The following is a 26229-nucleotide window of genomic DNA, read 5'->3' on the forward strand; positions in this document are numbered from 1 at the left end:
CAAGATAGTAAAAGTGGAAGAACATAAGTGAGATAGCCACTGTCATAGAATTATAGGTCTAGCGCAGGTCTGCACAATCTGTGGCTTATGGCAGGATGCTAAAGGATTTCAGGCGGCCTGCAAAAACGTCCTCTACATTTTTTGTGGGTTGCCCGAAATCCTTTGATGGGCCACAGGTTGTACAGGCCTGGTCTAGAGCAAAAGCAATTATCTGGCTTTCCCCACTAAACCTGCCTTTATTAGTTAACAACAATGAATATAATAAAATGAAAATAAACTCCATTTACAACAAAACCCAATTCCCCTATCTTGGAATTAACCTACCTCCAATTACATGGCCCTGTAAAAGGGTGACTATAAAACTATAATGACCTAAATATAAAGAAGGGAAATAGAACGATCAAGGTTCACGGATGGGTCTAATTAATAAAGCTGACAACACCTCAAATTAACTTACGTACTTAACGCAATACCAGTCAAAATACCAACAAGCTTCTTTGCAGAACTAAACAAAGCTTACGCTCCGGTGAATTACAGCTGGATGACAAACAAAAAAAAAAAATTACAAAAAAAAGAGAAAATGGAAGGTTTTCTTGATTGTAGCCAAGAAATAGCAGTTTTTTGATTCAATAAATTGAAAGCAAACCATGGACATGATAAATATGCTTGACTACATTAAAATGAATAATTTCTGCATGATAAAAGTAACAATTTTAAAAAAACAAGGAAATTGGGAAAATATTTATGACAAATTCCTGGGCCTTACTTTTCCTATCAAAGCCCACGGCTGCTATGAGAATACAAAACCCAGTATCAGTCCAGGGATGCATGGCTGCCTGATCTTAACAGTGTGGGATTGGTTTGGGCCAGGGGTGGGGAGATCAAAGGGTTTTCAGTGAACCTTTTCTCCTGGAATGGGCTTGGCTACTAAAACAACTGCCTGAACTGCTATCAGTCGCCCTAAACCCAACAAAATCTGTATCCACTATATATTCAGGCTTAATTTATAACTACAAAGGGACACAAACTTACTGGCAGTGTTCCCAATTTTATCTGAATGGTGGTCTTTGTCCTTCATGTGGTGACTCCACCCAAACCTTCCACTTCCACAGGGATTCCATGTCCTAACCAGCATGGGATCTCTAGGGATGATTGATGGTTGACTTCCTTTGGTGTAGGGGGTCTAGCAAACCTTGCCTTCCACGCAATAAACTTGTCACCTGGGCAAAAGGTCTCTGATCTTCTTTTAGTCCAATGCTAAGAATTGAGTCTGGGGAGCTTGGTCCCACCCTTGGCAATCTAAATTCCATAAAACGAAGATACATGGGGATTCATTAGGGCTGAGCAAGAGGGACTGAAGGCTCTAAAACCTCTTCCGCATCCTGCTATTTCTTAACCAGGATACTAAAGGCCTGGCTGTCAACCTTTCTCTTATTAAACCTGTTTTAATAACCAAATTCACCTCTCATAGAGACCAGACCTTGTCTCATCTTCTTTAGAACAAGCCATCCGAGAAGACAAATGCCACTGCTTACTACCAGGAGTCGGCATAACATCAAGGCAATCCACCCTTTATCCAAAGTAGCCTAAACAGTAACAAACAGGGAAGATACACAACAAATTGGTGTTTCTAGAAAGGCAGGCCTTCCAAGAGCTTAGTTCTGTCTTCTATAGTAGATATGAGAAGCCTGAGGTTTGATCAGCTGCTCAGGGCTATACAAGCAATCAAGAACCATCAGCTCCTTCAGAAAGTATGACCACTTCCCCTTTCCCCCTTCCCCCAGATCAGGACATGCAAGAATTCTTGCCTAACTCCCAAACCATCCCAGAGGAACAAAGCCAGGTTTTCTAATCCAACTGTATGGGGTCCCAAACCCACCATACATGGGGTCCTCAGTTAATTCCTCCAACTTATGAGATCCAGCCTCAATAAATCAGTGTCTGCTCTCTTGCTGCCCATAAACACAACAGCCAAGCTTCTTTCTGGAAAATATTTAGCCCCAAAAGGGCTTTTCTTCCCTGAATATACTTTGATCTCTTTCAGTTCACCATTCCCAACGATCAATACTGTGGAGTGGTTCACTGGATATACCCTCCAAATCCTAATCTTTGGGAAAGCCTGAGGCTAGGGCCAAGATGAACTGGAGGACTAGCACAGGACGCATCTTCCTCACTCCCGTGTGCACTTTTCTCCAGAATTTCTAATACCTTGAATATCTTAGAGCAGGGCTTGTCCAACCTTAGGTTTTTACTGAAACCATAGACAATATATTTTGATTTGCCATTTTACTGAGAGCTCTGCTTTAATAAAGCATCTATGTAAACTTCTATGCTTGTAGGTGGGCTGCATAAATCGCACCGCAGCCGTGGACAGCCCTGTCTTAGAGCAAACAGGTTACAGTCAAGATCAATGCAAAGCCTAGGGCATAGAAGGAATAAATGTCTACTATGTGCCAGGTATTATGCTAAGTACTATACAAATATGTCATTTGATAACACCCCTCCCACCTTTCATAGGACCACTACAAAGTGGCCTTCTGTCTTCTGTGCATGTCCAATCAACTCAGTCTCATTTAATTTCACTTTTATTAATTCAAGGTGGAGTTTTCCAATAACCATTAGCAAATCATGTTCACCTAGCTGACCAACCCCTCTGCGTATCCCATTGATGTAATCCATCCGGGGCCCGTTAATTCCCATGGCGCCAAACAAAAAGGGACCAGTCTCCGTGTGTTCCAGGAAGAAGAGAGATCCTTTCCTATGCTTCCTCCTAGCAAGCTGGGAACCTGTTTTAAAAGCGGCTCATACACAAACACTGAGGTGTGTTAGTGAACTAAAGTTATACATGCTGCTCAAGGCACAGAAGCCCTGTATTACAGAGGAACAGCACTAGACTTGAACCCCAGTCACATTCCAGGAACCCGGGCAAGCCAGTTTTCTCCAAGTCTCAGCTTCCTGGGCTGTAAAGCAAGAAGAGGACTTGGACTATCTTGCTTGTTGGGTGGTTGCGACGGTGCTGGATGATCCAATCCTACTTTTGCACACCTACATTTATAATAAAAACCTATCTGGAGTGGGTGGGAGGGAAGTGACATCTCAGAGGCCTTTCAACCCAACTTCTACTCCAAACACAAGTCCCATCTACAAACATACCAAAAATGGCCATTGGGTCCCACAGAAAAAGGAAAAATGCCATGTGCTATTTGAAACAGAATTTTATTATCGGTACAGTTGAAAATGACAATGCACAAAAGCACGAGAGGCTACTGTCCTGGAGGTTCTCATTTCCCTCCCACTCGGAATGCCAGGGAGAAAACAGTTGAAGAAAACATGCAATCACAAACAATGATCAACTCTAAAGACAAGAGGTTTGGTCCAAAAGAACCCAACATAATTAATCCAATGACTGTGAACAGCTTCGCTGAGTAAGATTAAGATATTGCAATCCTAGTGTTTTCATTGGGCTTCCCTTCAGTGAACCAGGGGGGCCTGCTTGAGGGAGATGAGGACTGAGCGCATGCGGGACACATCCTTGGCCTGCTTGCTAGACTTGGGGTTAAAGTCACACAGCCGAGCCACACGTTCCCACTCAGTGCCAGGAGAAGTCTCTTCAACATCATTTACAAAAGCTTCTTCAGCTGCCCTGCAAACAAAGAGACAACAGTTACCTCACTGTAAGACATATGACCAGCGAGCCAGCTCATTGCCTTACCACAAAAGCACCTCATCTGCCAGGCCTGTCAAACGGCATTCTGTTTTTTCCCCCAAGAGTAAAAAGTACTTTCCTATAGCAGAAGACAGATGTGCCACATCACATCAACCCCCTGTGCACACGGAGTGCCAAGAACTGCTGTGTAAAATGTTGGAATACAGGTGTTTGGTTTAGGATTGCTTTCTTTCAATCTTGACCTGTCCTACACTGTCACAGCTATGGACTGATTTTGTTAATGAGAATTAAAGGCTGGTACATGTGTATTCAAGCAGGTATTTGGTGTATTTGGTTATGCTGACCTGTACTGAATCCAAGGAAATTTGGGAATGTCTGCAGACCTGATAGGCCATCATAAAAATAATGAGCTAAATCCTAAGACTGTAGAGAACAAGGCCAGTCTGAATGGCACTTAAGTCAGAGTCTCCATGCCTGGATAAACTGTAGACTTAAGCCATTCTCCTGTTGATACCAGGCTGTTTCAAGGCAAACAAAAGAGATAACACTGGCTCTTCTGTAAAGGTCTTTGCTTCACAAGGCAAACCAACCTAGAAGGGAAAATGTTATCTTTTTGCAAGATGCTGCCTGAAGCATTCTTTCAAATTAGGCAAAGGTTGCCTGTTACTTCCATCAGGAATTGACTGGGGGTGGGGGGTGGGGGAGTACTCATTCCAGCCCAGAAAGCAGTGGTGGGGAAATAGACAGGACACAATCTAGAAGGGAAAACCAAATTCATCTACTCCAACAAGCAGTAAAGGAAAAGCCAAAGCAATGGAGATGGAAATTCCATGGAAAGGTTTTGCACTATTCACAGGAATGACTATGTGAGACACCACTGCAGACCAAGCTCACTACGACACTGCTACTTCATGGGACAGACACTGAGGGGCAGTGAGAAAATTTTACTTAACTGTTCTAGGCTGTAGCAAGGATGATTTATGTTTGTGCTTAAAGGTGAAGAGAAGAAAAGAAACAAGGAGAGAAAGTTTAAGTCAGATATAGGAAATGAAAATGAGCTTAATGCAGATGACAAGTAAGCTAGACATGCCCTCACCACTCGGGCTACATTCAGCAAACATGCTGCTAATTTCATCGTGCACTTTTACTGCACAGTTGTTCTGTATTATCTACATAATGAACCAAAACCAAAACCCATCCTTGCCATTCTTTTTTTTTATGTCAGAAATATTTTCAAAGGCAAATCAAACACCACCTGTAAATCCAGCATTTCACAAGTCTTGTTTCAAATCCATCTAGGAAGTGCATTACACAGAAAATTACCATCCTTTAAAGTTCCAGAAAGGGGGGGGGGGGGAATTTAATTATTGTGTTTCTACTGTTGTCCCAAGATACTAAGATAACCAAGGAGGAATTTATAGTCTTAAAACACAAAGAAAAAGTCCAACAATTAAAGCCAAACAAACCATAAGACTCGATTTTCTTTGGTGAAAAAATAAAAATACCTAAAATTAGCCTGCTGCTTATACTTGTGACCATCTCATCCTTTGAGTTGGACAAGGGTAGGGACAAGAGAATGGAGATCATCTAGGGGAGAAAGGAAGCTCAGCAACAATCAAGTGGAAGCACATTCATTCATGTAAGATCACAGAAAACAATTACACATTTATCTGAAAAACTTCTCTGATTAAATTATCTTCTTCCTTGAGGAAGAGACAGAAGCAGCAGTAATAGCAGCTCACATCTATAAGGTGCCAGAATCTTCTACAAATAGTATCCAAGTTGATGAATTAAAACCACCCTGGGAAGTAAGCAGCGTAAGAACCGTTGCCATTTTATAAATGAACAGAGCAAAACTTAGCAAGCTTCAGTGACCTGTCCGAAGCCATGGAGACAAGAATCATTGGGTGGCAGAACTGAAACGCCATCTTCAGGCTGGCCCCAAATTCAGGGCTCTTTTCCCTCCCAGTGAATGACCATGTCCTCTCTTTTATTCCCAATTCCACTCCACCCCCAGGCTGAAATGCCTTTCTCCCTTCCCAAGGGTGAGGGACAAATGGGAAAAGAAGGCAGAAGCCGGTGTTAGGGCCACGTATCTCAGGTGCTCCTACCCGCCACTCCCACCCCCAAAGAACCTCTGAAAGGAAAAACATTTTCCTTCAATACCTCTTCTCATAGATCAAAAAATAGAGTAATTAGAGACTAGTTTGTAGGTTAAATCAAAATTATGTAAAATATCCATAATTTCTATTGCCTTTTACCAAAACTGCTAAAAGGCAACTGACAGGATCAATCTGAAATAGCTATTTTTACACAAAAGAAATACCAATACCACACAAAAAGTGAAGAAGATCAAAAGAATTAGTTTTGCAACATACACATAACCAATCACGTCAGCGAAGGGTTGTTTGTAGAAAGCTTCATCTGCCACCCTAGACAGCAAGAAGTCCAAAAGGCAGGCAAGCAGGCAGGAAAAAAGAGAGAACGTTGAAAAGCAGAAAAATCTAATTATCAGTATCAGCCTAGTGACAACGGAATTCTATCTAGACTTCACACAAACCATTGAGCTTGTCAAGCGTAGTGTTTCTAATGCTACTTAGATTCTGGTGCAGTAGTTTCCCAGTTTTTGATCAAATATTCCAACTGGAGTCAGGCAATAGTGAGTTATGTTAATCAACTAGAGTATTCCCTCTAGTCAGTCATTGAAAACGACTAAGGGAATCCAACTTTTGGTAACAGCTAAACATTAAAAGCTAAATTTATAGTGGCTTACACATTAACAATGGTTTTACAATTTACAAAATACTTCACAACCACCCTGTGAAGCGGAGACAGAATAACTATCATTCTTATTTTACAAATGGGTAAACTGAGGCTTGTCCAAGGGCACCAGAATTAAGTATCAGAGCAGAAACTTGTACTCTGCTTCTTGACTCTCAATGCAGTATATCTTTTGACAACATATTACAGAACAGCTCCCCACCTTTGTCCCTTTTAAAATTATCTTTATTACCCTACCTTTCCAAATAATCTAGCTGATTGTGTCATACCTCAATATACTAGTCCACTCAAGTAATCAGCTTAAGGATCTATATATGCTATATAAAGAAAAATATAAGCACTAAACGGATTGACTTGGTTATAAAAGAGCCAATGGATACTCAAACTTAACCATCACATGGTTACAAAAAAGAAAAAGGGTCTTGAAAAGGGGTGGGACGAAGAGGGGCAAGCAGCCCATATTCTGGTGAATCCCTTATTTCAAGCATAACAGGGACCGGAATTATACTATTGCTAACTAATCTATCACTCCCTATACCAAAAAAAGTTTGCCAATCATTCAGTTTGAGTTAAATGTAAAATAGTCCCCATAAGGGAACCTCCTTAGGTCAAATATCTTTAACTTATGATATTAAAATATCTGGGCCTAGTCAATAACATAGTCAGTGCTCTACGTGTTCGTCTCTTTTTTTTTTTAAATGCTTACTACCCACGCATCTTAACAAGCTTACATATCATTACCCAGCTAAAATGAAGAATAACTCTTAAACGATAGTAATGATTGGGTTTGTTTCCTTAAATTCTCTCATTTCTATAATCCATACAGATGATTTAATTTTCTTAAAAAGCCAATGAAACTATTAAAATAATCCTTCCCTCTTGCCTTGCCTTAAAAAGGCAAGTTTTATCAGGATTTAAACAAAAATACAAGAAAGAAATAAAATGTAATCTGGTGAAAAAAGCAGCTTGGTAATAAAAAATATGATGAATTTTTCAGAAAGGGGTTTTCAAGTGGAGGGCAAAACCATTATATAAACTCATCACTCTTTAACTTTAGAGAAAAGAACATCAGCAGACTCATTTCAACCAAAATCTGCTATTTCTAATCAAACAGATAATTAAACAGGTAAATCCTGTTATCTAATCTCACAGACTCTAGCCACCCACATTATACAGACAAATGAAGGGTGTGTGTGTGTGTGTGTGTGTGTGTGTGTGTGTGTGTGTGTGTGTGTGTGTGTGTGTGTGTGTGTCTATCTAACAAATGAAGGGTGTGTGTATCTAACAAATGAAGGGGGTGTGTGTATGTGTGTGTATCTAACAAGACCTGGAATTGGAACTTAAATCTGGCTCTCTCATTTCCTCTAGTGAAGAGAAATGATTTATCACAATTGAAGAAGCTTTTACTCTCTTTTCTGAGCCCCATTATGAATAAATTCAAAAATGAAAGCCTCAGGGTTTACAGAATGAATAACGATATTCTTCAATGGAGGAGAGCTACCATATCATCTTCCTAGGGAGTTTAGTCATGGATTAGTCACCAAACATTTATTAAGCTCTTACTATTTTAACATGCAATGGAGATAGAAAGACAAGAGGGAAAGAGTCCCTGCCCTCAAAGAATTTACATATATATAAAAAAAACTTCTCTGAATACTGCCACCCCTCTCCCTTCCCCCCCAAAGAGTTTCCCTGAAGAAGCAATTTTCTTCAAGACACTCAGCTCAGTTCTTCTTCTCTTCAACTCAGGTCAAGGCCCAGAGGGCTCAGAGAAGGAACAATGAGGAATGACTGTAGAAGAGAATACTAAGAGTAAGAGGCCAATTTAAGAGTCAGACTTGGTGCAGAGCCAGGGAAGGCCGGTACAAAATCCACATTCACTCAGTAGCCCTCGGAGCAGGGGTTAAGAAAAAATATTTGCTGTCACAAATTACAGCAATGCCGCTGCTTCCTCAGTATTTCAAGGAAATGTGATTTCACTCATGCGTACCCTTCCTCCACCAACAATCACGATCCCGATATAGCTTAGCGGACGGTCCTCAAGAGTTACTGTGTTGGAAAAACTCATCGCTGTAGCCGCCTTGGAGACGTGCGATTACAGGGGATGAGTTAGTTCCTGATTTCTGTAACTGCAAATTCTTTATATTATTTATTTAGAACAAGAGACTCACAGGCATAATTTCAAATCTCGTTAATACAATGTCCGTGGCGTATTCATTTTCTTAGCCACAGAAGAGTTCCGGTGTAAAACAAAACAAAACGCAAGTTTGTACTGTAATGCAAGTAGATGCTGAAATATTCTTTGATAGATTTGAATCTGTTTTTAAGATCCCTTTCCCACCGCCTGCAAGAAAAAAATGAATGGCCTAGGTAGATAATGGGCAAGACTTAGGCATAAGTTTATAAGAAAGGTCTGGGGGTTTAATTCAAATAAGCCAAGGTGCTATTGCTATCAAAACCTTCTAGTCAAGAAAGGCATTATGGCACTCTAGTGTCTATGTGGACTAAGTGGTGCAGGCATGTTTGATTCTGAGAGCTACTTCAAAGGGTCAGAGATCTCAAAGATGTGGCAAAGTGCCTAGACACTACGTCATGTGAAGAACAGCTCATGGGCCTAGGGCTCCTTTGTCTGGAGAAGAGAAGACTGGGGTGGGGAGAAGAAAAAAGATGGAAAAGATACATTTTTTAAAGGCTGTACGGAAGAAGCAAAAGATCGGTGGTGTCGAACTCCAATAGAAACAAATCTCTGAAGGGAGCACGCTGACTTAGAAAACCACAAATTAACATTATCTATGTTGTGTATTTTTAAAAATTAATTTTATTAAACATTTCCTAATTCCATTTTAATCTGGTCAGGCCCCCTCATCTAGAGTTTGACACCTCTGGTCTAGATGACAGATATAGAACCAATGGATGGTAGTTACAAGGAAGATGATTAAGGAAGCTGATAACTGAAGATATCCAATAATGAAACTCTGAGGTAAGTAATGGGCTCTCTCCTTCATTAGAAATATTTCAGTACAAGTTGGATGGCCATTTATCAAACAGATTATAGAAGAGATTTCTGCAGTAAGCAAATTTGACTCAACGAGCTGGGCTTCTAAAATTTCGAGAATAGTTATCATAAATTTCCAGCCTAACTTTCCACTAAAGCCACCCAAGAAAGAAAAAGGAGAAAAATTATTTTCGTAAAAGTGATAGAATGGGGCAGCTAGGTGGCGCAGTGAGTAGAGCACTGGCCCTGGAGTCAGGAGGACCTGAGTTCAAATCCAGTCTCAGACACTTGACATACTTACTAGCTGTGTGACCTTGGGCAAGTCACTCCCCAATTGCCCTGCCTTCCCCCCTGCAAAAAAAAAAAAAGCAATAGAATACTCCTTTTCTTCCTTTCCTTTTAATTTTTTATTGTTTAAGCAGTTTGAAAATTTATTTTTCTGATGAAGGTTAGATTAACTGAGGTAGAAATAGAAGAGGGAATTCAAGATAACTACCGCTTTTTTACAGTCAAAGAAAAAAAAAGGCCAAGAGTTTCCATATTTTCTTCCCTTTTAAGGACTTAAACACGGAAGATGACACAAACTACGTCACCAAAATTTCCCAGAAGTGATGACTAGGATCTAGAAAAGGACTAGATGAACTGGATGTACTGTAGGGAATGTTATGGTAACTAAATAAAAACACAATTCTATAGCATGGAACTCCTTAAGGCTAGTGCCAGGGAACAGAACTAATGGTCATATTATAGCTCAGTTCTAGGTCTTTATTATGTGTACTTGTCATAGGATCACAGATTTAGAGTTGGAAGAGAACCCAGAGGCCATCTAGTATGATACCCTCATAAAGGTGAGGAATTGTGGCCCAGCAAGGCTAAATTACTTGCTCAAAGTGACAGAGGAATAAGTAGTCCAGTCAGAACTCAAACTTAGGTTCTGACTCTACATACCCTAACACGGTCATGTGTTTGATGAGGAGATTAAAGCAAGCAAGCCTAAGCTCTCACACACTTTTTGTGAGTATTTCAATAATCTCATATACCAGGTAAGCTGGAGGCAAGAAAGAACATCACAATACAGCTACCGGGAGGACGAGGCTCAAGAGAAATCTGAACGTGTGACATTTACGTCACTGGATGCCGGAAGCTGTGTTGTTTTATCCCCTTTGAACTTACCTGTTATTTACTTTTGTTTTCTGTAGCTGTTCATCTTGCCTTGCATACCATTCTTCCAACTCTTTTATTGCTTTTTCTTTCCATTCTGCTTCCTGCTTCTGAGAATTGGCATCTTTGAAGGAACAGGAGAAACTTTACACATTAGTTTATTTATAGTTTCATTCAAAAATAATAAATAGCAAGGCTTTTTAGCCATTAGTTAGGGATAGTCTCTATTATTATCTATTCTAAAAACTACCCTGCATAATACCATTTATTTGTTCTATGACTGTAGCCTACAGTTAGGGAGAAATGAGAAGGGAAAGAGGTTTATGGTTTCTTCATCCTATGTTCAGGTTTGGTACCAAGAAAAAAAGCTTAAATTAAAACAACCACAACCTGACTTGACAATCCCCAGAGGAATAGGACAGAACTTGGGTAAAATATGTTGTCTCAATCTGAAAACTCACAGCATTGAGTTCATGCTATAAGTTAAATGTAAGCATTCACTATATGTAATTAGTGTAGGGAACAGAAAGCTAGACTGGGAGGACTCGGGAGAGAAAAGCTGTCCAAGTTGTAGTTTTCATAGTCACAATATTTTGACTTCCCAGACCAAATTCTAAATCGGTAGAGAAATTAAGTTCAAAGACAAATACAACTTCTAGATTATAGGGCCACAGATTCCTTCCATAGGAAATGTGGTATATTGAAGAGTATTGGGCCAGAAATGAGAAGACCTGGATTTTAATTCTGGCTCTGTCACTTACCAGCCATGTGACTTTGGGTAAAATCACAACTCCTTCAAGCCTCCATTTCCTCATATTAAACAAATGGGGGGGGAGGGGCACACATGCCCGCAATAATGCTTTCCTTGCTTACCCGCTTTTTCTTTTAGCTTTTTTGAGTATCAACATATTGTAGTAAAAGAACAGCTGACTGGGAGTCCTGGATTCCAGGCCCAGTTACATTACCAACTGAACACATCACCACATCTCTGGACAGCCATTTCTTAATCTATAAAAGGAGGGGGGGGTTCAACTATAGCTCTAATATTCTATAAATACAGGTGAAAACACCATAATAATACAAAGAATAACAAGTGATAGTAACTGAATATAGATTATAAAGAAAAATAACCACAAAATTACTGGAAATGCCATAACTTCAAAACAAAATCTAAATGACAATTTTTAGGAAAACAAAGGAAGGAGCCGGGGCAAGGGCAGATGTTAGGAAAACTAGCAGCAGCGTGACAACGACCAGCCTGGCACAACTAATCGTACTTTCAATGAAAGGTAATGTTAAGCAAGCTTATCCTCCCTATGTGACAGAATATGTCATTTGGGAGCAGAGGAAAGATCCCCAAAGGAGAACAGATAAGCTGAGTGCCCAATTTATCAAAGAAGTCACTTGGAAACATGATATCCCAAGAAAAACAATTCTTCTGGAAAATAGGGAATTTGGGGTGGGGGAAGGGAGAACTTAAAGGTTTCCTCTTGGACACTGACTGAAATAACCACATAATTTTATCTTTCAAAGCTGTGCCCACATAAACGTTTCCGTATCACTGGAGAAAAACGGAAGACTAAGAATTAGATTTTAGAGATAACCACAACTGAAAGTTTGCGGAACAGAAACTAAAGGATTACAGGTAAGAAGGAAGCCAGAATATCTATCTTACTAAGAGATGGATTTGACTATCACATAAGAACACAGGTTTTCATGGGGCAGAAGGAAGAAGCGCAGAAGCAGCCATGAGACATGGGCAGCCTGGTGTTGCAGTGCTGTGTACAAGTGCCCTCTAGGAAGCGGTTAATCAACTATTTTCAGGGGGTCAGAGGGAAAGTGGGTAACGGGGGTCAACTAATCCTATGACAAGTTTCACAATGAAAAGGAGTGAAAATAAATAGCATCACTAAATACACCTTGCATAAACTAATAAAGAATGATGACAATTTTATTTTCTTTGAGATCCAGACTCCAAATTACAAATACCACATCTGACTTAAATAGGTGCAGAACCAGATTTAATAAATGGATGACTCAGATAAGGGATCATTTTACCCCATGACTCTAGTGACTGTGAAGGAGAATATACTAGAAATTTCTAATAGAAAAAAGTTTCATTTCTTACTTCAAAAAGTGGTAGCCCTCAAATTATATCCAAGATTTGAACAAACTAAAACTTTTGAATTCAGCTTTAGATGTGTATTTTAAAATGTAATTTAAAGGATTACTGGTAACTTTGGGTTCCTTCCACCTCCTTTCCATTTCATATGACTTTTTCAAAAAAAGTATATAAATGCCACATACTACTTCAAAAATTGTCCAGCTTGACCGTGCTTTTTCCTGTGGATTTTAAAATTTTGATGGCCCCGCATTTTGGCATCCCTGTACTACCCTCTATAGCCCAATTAAAAACATACAGCTTATTTTTGCATACTGCCAGTATTTTTTTCTTTGACATGAAAGCTCTAGATTTTGGTTTTCATTCCTTGGAAGCTAATTTCAGAAGATGATCAGTAAAAATTCTCTTCAATTTTTAATCTATTTCTTGAACTAGCACCCAGTTTGTTTTGTTTTTTTAATGGGTAAAGTTTTCAGGGAGTCTTAACGATTGATTCTTAAATTCTCTCTCCTTGACTCGTTTTCCAGGTCAATTGTTTTTGGCATCAGATCTTATATTTACTTCTACTTTTTCAAATCTTTTGACTTTGTTTTAATATTTTTTGCTGTTTCGTGAAGTCCTTGACTTCCATTTGGTCTATTCTAATTTTCAAGGAGTCAATTATTTGGATAAGGCTTACCACTTTCCATTCTCTTTTCAATTCATTCTTCCCAAGATTTTAATTTCATTTTCATCTCTTGCTTCATTTCTTCTAGTAACTATGTAGTCCAGGAGGAAAATTCATTTTTACCTTTAAATTACCTTTAGTTTCTGAATTGAGGCTATCAGGGCCAGGCTCTGCCCCTTGCTATTTTTAGGTGAGGTGGTCAGTCCTACTTGGACTCAACCTGTGTTGCTGTGCTGACCTCCTGGAATTAGGGCCCCCCTGAATCTGAGGTCCAGAGTGCTAGATCTTCAAGGTCATGACATCTCAGGATAAAGCACTAGTGACCTCATATCGAGGGTTGCCATGACCACACTAGTCACTGCCACCCCAGGGGCTTCCACTGTTTCCATGTTGTGGGTTCCTAACCACCCTGGGATTTTCTCACCAGAGCTCCCTGCTCTTGGCGCCTCCTGGATAAAGTCCCACAGACCACATGTGTGCTTGCCCATCACTAATTCCGTGAGAGGCTGCTGGCTTGTCTGTCTGTATTGGCAGCTCCTTTTCTATTGCCCATGGGCTTCTAACTTTCTGAGCATTTCTGGGATGAAAGAAATCTCTCACTGTGTAATTTCTCCTTGGGTTTCCTGATCAATCCTTGGCCTGTTGCAATTTCAAGGTTTTTGCTGGAGTAGGTGTGGAGGACCTGATCAATCTGCCTCTATTCAGGCAGCCTCCTTAGCTGGAAGTCCTTTTCTCATCAGTAACTTTGAAGAGAGTAGTTTCAAGTGACTGAAGAGTTTGTAAGCTAGACTGCAAAGGGTTGAAAAGTAAGAGGAGAACAACTGTGGGCAATGAGTGTAGACAACTTTTTATAAAAGTTTCGATGAGAGAGGGAAGAAATATAGGATGATAGCTTATAGGGGTGGCAGAGTTTAATGAAAAGTTTTTTTTCCCAAAATGGGGGTAATCTAGGCATATTTAAAGGCTTTTGAGAAGGAACTCTCTCCCTCCCTCTCTTTCTCTCTCTCACACACACACACACACACACACACACACTTATGCACACAGGATGGGGGCAGAAGTTAAAAAGAAGGAATAATTGAGAGGGCAATCTGTTGGAGAAAATGGGGGCAGTGAATTAAAGGGCTGGAGAAGGGCTGCCCTTGCCAAGAAGGATCATCTCACTATCAGAGACTGAGGAAAAGAGGAGAGTGAAAAATGTCAAGGAAAATGAGGAGATGAGGGAACTCAAGGTGAATGGTCACAGTTTTCCCAACCATGTAAGTGGTGAGCTCCTTAATGAGAAGAGGCTTGTATAGCAAAAGCCCAGCTGAAGTTCGATAACACCTGGTTACACAGCTTTATGACTTCCTCCAGCTTCTAACAGCATAAGAAGGAGGAGGTGAATTATGGGAGCAATCCAGGCCTGGGGTTTGTCAAGGACAAGGGGAAAAGGAGTGTGATAGTTTATGAAAGTGAGGCATTCATTTGGTTGACTGTAGGGATGAGCCTGGGAAGGTAAATCAAGTCGGAGAAGTAGATTAAGGTCTGGATGGAGAATAAGTTTAGCAAGCGTTAAGGCAGAGGCAGAGATGAAATGACACATTATGGTTAGAGAGAAAAACGTCAGTTTTTGATTAAGGAAGTGGAACCCTTGTGGGTAGTAACAGGAAGATCTAGGATGTGACCATCCTCACATGTAAGTTAGGTGGAGTAAAGGAGTAAGTTAAGGGATTTAAGGCGATTAAGAAATTATTACATTAGGGAGCTTGTGAGATCATTAATATGAATCTTAAAGCACCCCAACAAATGACAGGATCTGGGGAGAAGAGAAAGACAGTGAGCCAGGTGCTAAACTCCTGGAGAAAGTAGAAAGAATGATGTGCTTCAGGGGCAGCTAGGTGGTGCAGTAAGTACAGCACCTGCCCTGGAGTCAGGAGGACCTGAGTTCAAATTTGACCTCAGACACTTGACACACTTACTAGCTTTGGGACCTTCGGCAAGTCACTTGACCCCAATTGCCCTGCCTTCCCCCCTCCAAAAAAACCCACAAATAAACAAAAAAAAAGAATGATCTGCTTGGCAGACAACTGTCAGTATCTGAACAGCAAGGAAGTCCTGATCCTTTTTTTTTTTTTTAAAGGAAGAGGGTTTGAGTGATAGTGGCAAAAGAAAAGTTTGGAAGTGCCAGTAGAAAACAAGGAATATCTCAACATATCTTTTAAGACCTGTGAGTGTGTGTGAGAGACAGGCAGGAAGAGTTAAGGGGGGATGGGGAGGAAGAAAGAGCAAAGGAGGAAGGAGAGCGTGAGAAGGGGGGTGGGAATGAAGGCATAACCAGATATAGTATCTTCTGGGGCATGGCCAGGTCTCAATGAGGACAGAGGGACAGAAAAAGTATCAAAGAAAAAGGTGCAGGATGGAGAGTTCATTCACTATGGAATGGGAATTCTGGTAAGGAAAGGGGGAGCAGAGCTTAAGTAGGATGTGGAGGAGGTAGGGCTTGGGGAGAGGTTGTTCCTAGATGGCTGGTGATTGAGTAAGAAAGGATAAGAAGAGAAACAGATGGTAGCAGTTTATTAGCCACAGGAATAGTAGTGGGTGGCACATGAATAATGATACTTTTTTAAGCTTCAAGTATCGTACACTTTTATATCCACAACAGATTGATGATTACTACAGGGTGTTCCTAAAGTCTGGACATATAGATAAAAATGCATATTTTCAAGAAATTAAACGGCTGAAATTTTCAACAACATTTTATTTAATTGGAATATTATCAAATAACATCTTCAACTTCAAATAACATCATATGATTTCATATTCCAAGAGTGAATGTGTTAAAATTGACGGCAACATGGAGTTATCGAGTTATTGTATCGAGTTCACATCAATCTTGCAAAGTGCATCTACCTTTGCATCAAAAATGATGGAAATCATATTGAAGATGTTATCTGTTAATATTCCAATTAAATAAAATGTTGAAAATTTCAATCATTTCATTTCTTGAAAATATGCATTTTTGGGGCAGCTAGGTGGCGCAGTGAGTAGAGCACCGGCCCTGGAGTCAGGAGGACCTGAGTTCAAATCCGGCCTCAGACACTTGACACATGTACTAGCTGTGTGACCTTGGGCAAGTCACTTAACCCCGATTGCCCTGCCAAAAAACAAACAAAAAAAAATATGCATTTTTTTCCTATGTGTCCAGACTTTAGGAACACCCTGTAGAATCTATACTCTCAGGTATGTATGAATGGATGGTACATTCATAAAGTTGTTACAAAATTATAATTTTGTTATCAAATGGAAGGTAAAATAGATACAAGAAATTAAAATTTCCTGTGAAATTCAAGATCAGCTCTATCCAACCTTAATAACGCAATCTGCTTCATTCTGTTTTGTCTTTTCAGCCAGTTCTGATCATCAACACGGGCAGTAATGAGATGAAGGAATATTCAAAAACAGGGCTAGGTCCTTTGGCAAGAATGCATTGGCAGCTGCCAGCTAGGTCGGCAGCGGTAATGCTCAGACACTTGGAGGGATAAGAATAGAAATGGGACGAGGGAGGAAACCAAATACGCATCACGGTAATTAAAGTAATTAAAAGGGAGGAATTCGATGCAAAAATGACTCATCACAATACTTTCCCTCTTGATCTTTCTCCGTCCTGGCCTTGTCACAAGAGCAATAATTTGAAAAATCCCCCTACCTTTATCTTCCTATTAATTTTTAGGAGGTTGAAAGTAATCAAAGGGAAGCTCTCTTCAAATGTAAGTCAAACATAACCACCTCAAATATTCTAGAAAAAAGGGAAAAGGCAGAATGAGACTAATCTACTCAGAAGTAGAACCTCTGAGGAACCTTTGTGTTTCTGATTTGACCTTACAACAGAGCTCTGGAACACTTTTCCTCATGTGCCTCTTCTTTCCTGTATCTTGCTGTCTTCAACACATATCAAACCAAGGTACTAGTTATATACAATTATACACTGCCCTTCCAATGAGAGAAAATATCAAGCCAAAGCCGAGAGTCAAACAAGATTCTAAATACTTCAAAGATGTGAACAATTGGCATTAGAAGCTATTGCATAAGGCTAAATGTATTACATAAACTTGAACTAAATAAGGGAAAAATTATGTTGATCTTGCTAATACAAAGTTGGAAAAGAATCGCAAAAGATTACCAAGGACTTCCAGACGTTTCATTTGTTCTTCTCTCCATTTACGGATACTCTCTGGCTCTGACTGTAATCGATCCACTTGTGAAATAGCTGCATAACTATCAGTTGGACCATTACTCTCCTTTACAAAAAAAAGACAAAGTGTTAGATTACTATAAAGCATGTCAATGCAATCAGTTCAAATTTAAACTGCCTTATCCTGCATGGTTTAGTGCTGACACTTGAGAATAGTAACAAAGCATATGCAATAACATCAGGGCAGATTACTGACAGCAGCGGACGATGGCAATTATTTTAGTATAAGCCATAGTAAAGAAGAAAAATTTGAACAAAGTGGTTAATTCCAGAACAGAGCCGTCTAAGGCATATCTGAGAAACAGAAAAGAGGTAGCAACTTCCTTTTAGTGACCCAAATTTGTTCAAGTTATTAATAACCAATTAGCCAAAAATATTTGAGTAGCCAGAAAGCCCCTAAGATGATTGATCAGTGTTGACAAAAACATACAGGTACATTTGAAACCAGATAACGGGTAAATGTAGTTAGAAAAGACACTTATGAATTCTTACAAGTACCACATTAAAGAATATGCAGGTACAGGACAAGAATGTTGGAAAACGGTGAAACCATTCAACAAAGACCCCCTAACTCAGTTGATTTTAGAACATTTCAGACTTGTGTCGTATACATAACCTGTCTTCTAAATAAGTAAATAAATGTATCACAAGGTGATAGATTTAGAGTGAGAAGAGACCTTAGAAGTCACAGCACAGATGGCAGGGCCTTGGCAGCCATCTAATCCAATCCAGTACAAAATATAACATTACCAACAAGTGGCCATCCAGCTTCTACTTAAAAGACCTCAAAGGCTGCAGAACCCGCCACCTCTTGAGGAAGCCCATTCCACTTCTGGACAGCTCTAATTATTAGGAAGTTTCTCCTAATATCTAGCTTAAATTTGTCTTTCTTCATCTTTAATTAATTATCTGAATTAGTAGTAGTTCTGCCCTCCTGGGCCAAAGAGAACAACTCTAATCCCTCTTCCACACAACAGCCCTTCAAATACTTGAAAACAGCCCTCATTTCCCTGAGTCTTCTCTTCTCCCAGATAAACATGCTAGGTTCCTTTGCTCAATCACAATAGGTCAGCCTAGTCCAAGCCCTTCATTCTGCAGCTTCTGAGAGGTTAAGTGACTTGCCCAAGGTCACATGGACAGTAAGAAGCAGAGTCAAGATCCAAATCCTGACTCCAAGGCAAGGACTCTTTCTACTGTACCACACTGTGTGTCAAAGAGAGAAAAATACCTATCAACATATACACACTTATTTCAAAGGAACAAGTATACCAGTAGTCAAACTAGCACATGATGATGCAATGAAATGGCCCCAATAATTGTCTGTTTCTATTCTTTTACAGAATGATGTGATAGTGGACGCTCTTTTAGTTATTACCAATTCAGTTTTTAAAACTCAATTTGATGTTTTATGGGGACAGTTTCATTTGGGTATATTTAAGACGCTCAACCTTCATTAGAAAAGGAAAAGACTCAATACTATTGCCAAAATGTACACTTTCATTGCCCTCTTTACTTGTGAGAAGCACAATGGTTCTGTTTTAAATTTTTGGGGGGCTTGTTTCAATTTACTGTTTTTAAAAGGAGAATTCTGCTCCATTAAATCTTTGGGCTTCACCACAACCTAACAACTGGAGAGCACTCTGAAAGGAAGGGACTAGTAATACCCATCACAGCTTGAATGCTCCTGGAATAGAGCCTCAGTTGTATGTAACTAATAAATCTTAAATTATTGTGTTGTGTAAATTTACATATTACTACTAGTTACTGAAAATGGGCAACCAAACAGATGGTAGTGCTTGTAAGAGACACTTACTTAAGATAATGTGGTAAAGGTAAACAGATGGAGGGAGAAATTGAGAATTTCTTCCCTTTGGTTGCTGAGATGACAAGTAAGGCAAAGAAAAAAGAGTTAAGCTAGTACATGTATCCCTTGCAAAAATACTGGACACTTAATTGTCTTAACTAATAATTTTTTTTTCATTCTGCTGTATATTCTCCCCTAGAATTTCTGAGTAGAAAGGAAACTTGAGATCTAGTCCCAGCCCTCTCATTCTATAGACAAAATAATTAAGGCCCACTAGAAATCATGACTTATCTAAAACCAACAAAGCTATTTAGTGGCAGATCCAGGACCAGCACCCTAAGTCTCAGTTCCACATCCTTTCCCCTTTATAAGTACTTGCAAACCTTAAAATGCCCTCATATGTAACCTATCATTACCACAACTTGCTCTCAAAATGTTTCCATTGTTAATGTGCTATTCAGTCCTGAGCAAACCAAAAAAGCAAAGTTAACAAAAGAAATACAGCACTCTAAGCTGCTAATGAAATACATTTTAACTTTGTTACCTGGTAGTATTCTCCATTCATCACTCCATCAATAGCATCTGTAAGACACAGAATTATAGTCAATATTAGCTTATCACATACGGAGTCATAAGGAATAAATAAATTCAGTTTGTAACCAAAAATGAGATAGTATGGTAAAAAGGTCATGGAATTATCAACTGTTGTGGAAGGAGAAATAAATTATACAAAACAACATATGTGTGTGTGTGTGTGCGCGCACGCGCACTTTTTCTTTAATCAAAAAAACCCAGAAGCACTTACATAAGAAATGCTACACTGAAATCTCCATACTCAACAACATATTGCTTCTACATAGCCAAGGTATTTAACTGAATATTTACGAAGTGGGGAGGGAGAGGGAAAGAAAACAAAAGATACTGGCCCTGTTACTCCATCAAGTTCAACAGTAAAACTAGACTCTAAACCTACAGTCTCTTTCCCTTTGATTCATCTTTCATACCACGTTAGACTGTGTATGCACAAATCCTATCATGCCGCTCTCCTGCAGCCTCCCTCAGGTCTAAACATTCCAGGCTTTCTTTGCCATCTTCATCTTTTCCACCTTACTCCTTTCTTAGAGACTCCCTTATCCAAAACGGACTTACTACACCTGTTGTACCTACATGGCACTTTTGCTGCTTTGCTCTAGGCTTAGAACATATAGACCAATTCCCTCTGCCCAGTTTGCATTCTTTCTCCACCTTTGAAAATCCAAGCTATCCTTCAAGGTCTGGCTCCAATGCTGCTATCTCCACAAAGCATTCTGTGATGTTCTCTCTTATCCCAGGAAAAAGCAATCTTTCCTGCCTCTGACCTTCAATAACCCTTTGTAACTCTAATGTTCTTAATCTATTTTGCAGAATACAATAATTTACTCTAGTTACTATATTTTCCATTTTAAAATTAAATACAGGCCTTCCAGGTAAGATAGTACTGTGGAAGGTCACTGAAGATCTTAATTCTGCCATATGCCACCACAGCAAGTATCTAAAAAGGGTACCAGACAGAGCAATCAAGAAAACCAAAGAAAAATAGAAGCAAGCATCACTCCAAAAATACATAACCCAAAATCTGCAGAACTAGGGAAACGGTTGATAACACAGAGAGCAAAAGGCCTATCCTTTTGCCTGGAGATGCTCATGCTACATACAAGGGGGCTGGAAACCAATAATGAGCTCTGGTAGTAACTGGGGCTGAAACCTTGCTGTCTGAACAGAATGGGAGACAGAACAAACCCTGTTAGGTCACTGTGGGGGAGGCATCCATTGAATTCTTCTCTGAGCACAGGAGTAGTACTCCCCCCCACCCAATGTCCAACATCTAACTAGGGGTTGCCAAGATCGCAGTGGATATGGAACCAACTTCCAACTGGTGATTGTATAAGGACAAAGATACAAGTATGGAACAAGGCTAGCAAGCACATTAGATCTCTAGGAGAACTGATACAGAACTAAGGGACTGAGACGGGGGTTAGGGCTTATAAGCTACTCTACTCAGATCTAGCCTACAGAGTGAAGAGAACCAAATAAGATCTACCCAAATCAAGCAAAAATGCCAGAGAGACTCAAGACTGGCTCTGGAACAAAGCCTCAGATCAGGTGAGGAGCCTAGAAACAGAAGGTCATAAAGAGAATACTTCCACATCAACTATGGAGAGAGACTCAGAGAAAACAACTGGCTTGGCCATAAGGACTCTAAAAATATGAGGAAGTACCAGAGTGAAAAAAGAGTTGGAATAAGAACTGTGAAAGAAAAAAATTCAAAGGAGAATAGGTTAGAACAAAAGGTGAAAAACTTTATCCAAATAGTGGATTCCATGGAAAAAAAAAAGTAGAAAATGTAAAGTATCTATTAAACCTAAGAATACTAGGTCTCTATGAAAACTATGATTAAAACAAAAACAAAAACACCCCCTGGATACCACATTTTAAGAAGTCATAAAACAAAACTTTAATGATCTGTTCAAACCAGAGGACCAAGTGAAAAGATAATCCTTTTTTCTTTCCAAAGTGGTCAGACTTATATTTTAGCAGGGAGAGAATGGATTGGAGAGGCGAGACTTGAGGTAACGTCACCAGAAAGAAATCCCAAACTGGAAACACCCAGGAACGTCATAGCCAAAAACAAGAGCATTCAAATAAAAACTAATAAGTAAGTTACTGTGAGGAACCAGAAAACAAGAGTTGAAGTCATGTACCACAAAGAGATAAAGGGACTCATATGCACAAAAAGGTTTATTCATAGCAGCAATTTTTATTACACCAAAGAACTGGAAACACAGTGAATTTCCAGCAAGCGGAAAATGGCCGAACAAATCATGAATGTACTACTGTGCGATAGTGAAAAGGGCAGATTCAGAGAAACCTCGACGGACTTGTACAAATGTGTGCAGAGATAAGGGAATAAGAACAGTATCACCATCCAGTCAGTTAGTAAGCATTTACTATGTGCCCAAAACTGCAGAGAGAAAGAAAAGCAAAAACATGGTCCCTGCCTTCAAGAAGATCTAAAATGGGACACAACATGCAAATAACTACACATACAAGATAAACAGAAGGAAATTGGGGGTGGGACAACAACGCAGAAGGGGAGGCCTTCTGCAGAAAGCCCAGGTGAAATGGGGGACAGTCAGGTGATGGAGTGTCATATGTGAAGAACAGCAGGTGGGACAGCATACCTAGATCAAAATATGTAAAGGGGAGTAAGGTATATGAAGACTGGCAAGGTGGGAAGGGGCTAGACTGTAAAGCACTTTAAATGTCAAGCAAAACATTCTATATTTGAATTTAGAAGTAACAGAGAACAACCAAATTTATTAAACTGGAGAGGAGGAGAAAGTGAATGGGGGGGGGGGGGAGGAGTCGGGTCAGACCTGTACTTTAAGAAAATCACTTTGGCAGATAAGTGGAGGATGGAGTGGAGAGATGACAAAACTTGAGACAGGGAAACCAATCACAAGACTACTGGAATGTGGGCTTGTACCAGGGTAATGGCTGCTTAAGTGGAAAAGAGATATATATGAAAAATGTTCTAAAGGTAGAAACAACTTTAATTGGACAAGACTGGATATATGGGGTGAGTGTGAATAAGGAGTTGAGGATGACACTAAGTTCCTGGCCTGGATGATTGAGAGAAGGGTTCTGCACTCCACAGGGATCTGGCAATTAATATTGATATTTGGGAGAGAAGTTAGACAGCAGAAGGTTTAGAATCTAGTGGAAAAAGTCAAAGCAGAAGCACCTATTATAGATGGCTTTCTCAAAAAGGTTAGCTAAAATATGGAAATGTTTGGCATGATCTCATATGTATAACCAAAATTAAAACGCTTGCCTTCTCAACGAAGGGGGAGGGGCAGCAGGGAGGAAGAGAATTTGGAACTCAAAATTTAAAAAAAAATTATTTTACATGTAATTAGGAAATATTTAACAAAATAAAAAATTTTTTAAAAAGTATAGCCAAGAAAGGCATGGGGGGGGAACAGAAGGTTTAAGCAAGTTTATTTATAGGCAGCAGGAAAAGGAGCCAGGAGATAGGAAGATTAAAGATTAGAGAAACAGTGGGGATGATAGAGGGGACAATCTGCTGGAGTAAAAAGAAGGGAAATGATCAAGGGTGCAAGTTTTGGGTTGGCCTCGGTAAGAAGGGCCATCTTATCATCTGAGACAAGAACGAAGGCCGCAGTCAGGAAAGATGCCTGAGCAATATAATAGCTACGTTTATATGTGCTTACTACATCCCGGTCACTGTACTAAGCGCTTTACGATTATTATTTCGTTTGATTCTCTAAACCAGGGCTTCTTAAACTTTTTCCACTCACAGCTCCCTTCAGTGCTTCTTAAACTGTGGGTCGCAACCCCAACTGGGGCAATAAGAGGTTAAGTGACTTCACCAGGGTGACACAGCTAATTAGTGTCTGAGACTGGATACAGGCCCGAAACTCTGTCCATTGTGCCACCTAGTTGGGATGAAGGGGAAGGCAGAAGTAGGAGCTCTGGGTGAATGCTCTCAATTTTTTTAGTGAAGAATGGAGAGGTGCAATTTTTATAATGACTAATACAACTCTAAAATAATAAGAAATGTGAAAGACTTTAAAACTATTATTAACTCAATGACCAATCAGGACTCCAGAAAAGTAATAATAAATCACGCTTCTCTCATCTTCTTCTGTACTCTAGCACCCTCTTCCAAAAATGGGATAAGTGAAGATAAGAACAATTTTAGTGTGTGTGTGTGTGTGTGTTGGTTTTAAAGGAGAGCCTCTCTTTTTTATTTTTTCAGTGGAAAGTTATAGGATGCCGGTATTAGTGCCAAGGAAAATTCCCAGGAGAGCAGAAGTTCAGAAGGGGACATACACAATCAGGGCAGCGTTAGAACTATCATCTTACATTTAATATATACTCAAAAAAATTCCAAGCTGTAGGTAGTATTTATCATGCCAAAGAAATGTTCATGTTTGTAAAATTAGTAACATTTAAAAAATATATATGAAGTACAAAGGACACACATTACATATTTCTATTTGTAGTGTATGCATTCACAATAGTGTAAAACTACTCTTCTCTCAAAGATGGAAGTTTAGAATTAGGGAACCAGTCAGTATGGGGAAAAAAGGAGGGAGAGATATTGCTAAATGTTTTAAATACTGTATGTTGGCTTTGTTAGACCTTCAAGTAGAAATACTGCCATCATTAAATTTTGTAGTTTTATCTTCCACTGGGTAACCGGGATGTATAGAAAACCAAGCTCTAAGGGTAATGAAACTACACACCCAGCTAGTTCTCTCCGCTTTAATTCTTTTTACTTGCTTTCCATGGAAAATTTATGTAAACAACTCTGAGACAGGTACTCAGATGCATAATAAAAGCTAGTTTAATAATTTACAAGGGAAGATAAACTTACCAGGTTCCTTCAAATATTTTTTTGCAGTTCTAACTACAATATATAAAAAAATGAAGGAGGGCAAATAGAGAAATTCTTATCACTAAGTCTGGGAAAAATCTTTGCCAAATGATGGAGTTAGGTCGCAAGGGGTTGAGGTGTGGCAGGTAAATAAAATTATTCACACCACTACGACGTAGGGTACTATGTTGTCTCCAGTTTACAGAAGGGGAAATACTCTCAGAGATGTGAAATGACTTGTTCATGATCACATAGGTTTGCCTTCCCTGATGTATTTGCCTTTACAGGTGAAGACTCTTGATTTCCTTTAAAAAGATACTCTACATCTCATCATCCGTGAACTTGTCAGAACTTATTTTGAAACTATCCTCCACAGAAGTCCTATTACGATGAAATATTGCGGCAGGAAGTGAAGCTGAGTCCTCAAAGGCTGTATCAGTAATGTTCCAATTCTGATAGCCTCTACTCTCTGACAATGAATAAGCTAGGCATATGCTAGGCAGCTACTATTAAGAGGCTCATCACCAGCAAGGTGGCCACTAGGTAATTAATTCTTTACTCTAGGTGACTCATAAGACAAAACAAAAATACAAAACGGTCATCATGTACTATGTAGCCTCCATAGTTAAAGGCTGAATTATTAGAAAAGCAGGCAGAGGAGGTGAGGATTCATACAATTCTTAGATGTTATACAAACATTTGCTGTTGATGATTTAAATACAAAATCTTTCAAATGACTACCAAACCAATAAACATTTATTAAGTACCTACCAAGTATAAGATAAGTGCTAGGGGTACTGTGGATCCAAACAAAAGTTTAATAATCCTTACCTTCTAGGAAGTTGCAATCTATTGAGAAGAATCAACAGGTGCAAAAATAGGTATAAACAAAAGAGTGAGATAAAACCCTAGCAGCTGGGAGGTGAAGGGCTACTGAAGAAAGTAGGGATACTAAGAGGCAGAGGTGAGTAGGGAGTATATTCCAGGCATTTACAAAGCACTGAGATAGGACACTGACTAAATGCCAAGTACAAGACACAGTAAGAAGGCCAGTATGGTAAAAGAGGAGTAATGTTTAAGTCTAGAAAGTGAAGGATTCTAAATGTCAAGCAAAGGGGTTGATATTTAATCCTACATGTAATAGGGAGCTAGTGGAGTTTAGTGAATTAAAAAATGCGGACAGGCTTGACTTCAAGAAAATCACTGTGGCAGCTATGTGGAAGAAGGCGAGAGATTTGAAGCAGGGAAACTGTTGGAATAATTTAGGGGAAAGGTGATAAGGGCCTGAAATATGGGGTGGCTGTGTGAGTAGAAAGAATAGGACAGGTATGAGATATTGTATAAGTATAAAGAAT

At 39.5% G+C, this 26229-nt stretch overlaps 1 protein-coding gene across 4 annotated transcripts in view; it reads right to left on the reverse strand.

The window, feature by feature from the left end:
• Positions 1-3197: 3197 nt before the first annotated feature.
• Positions 3198-26229, reverse strand: part of CLTA (clathrin light chain A) — a 30568-nt gene continuing 7536 nt past the window's right edge. The window contains exons 2-7 of one of the 4 annotated variants that reach the window (XM_036741580.1): positions 19976-20013; positions 17556-17673; positions 10617-10728; positions 6046-6099; positions 4621-4656; positions 3198-3643 (exon numbers count right to left, since the gene is read on the reverse strand). In XM_036741580.1, the coding sequence (XP_036597475.1) occupies positions 3472-3643; positions 4621-4656; positions 6046-6099; positions 10617-10728; positions 17556-17673; positions 19976-20013 (530 nt within the window). In that variant the 3' untranslated portion in view covers positions 3198-3471. The remainder of the gene's footprint in view (positions 3644-4620; positions 4657-6045; positions 6100-10616; positions 10729-17555; positions 17674-19975; positions 20014-26229) is intronic. The other 3 variants (XM_036741581.1, XM_036741582.1, XM_036741583.1) reach the window with 3 other exon arrangements.

The sequence above is a fragment of the Trichosurus vulpecula genome, chromosome 1 (genome assembly GCF_011100635.1).
Source record: "Trichosurus vulpecula isolate mTriVul1 chromosome 1, mTriVul1.pri, whole genome shotgun sequence".
In the NCBI taxonomy this organism is placed as follows: domain Eukaryota; kingdom Metazoa; phylum Chordata; class Mammalia; order Diprotodontia; family Phalangeridae; genus Trichosurus; species Trichosurus vulpecula.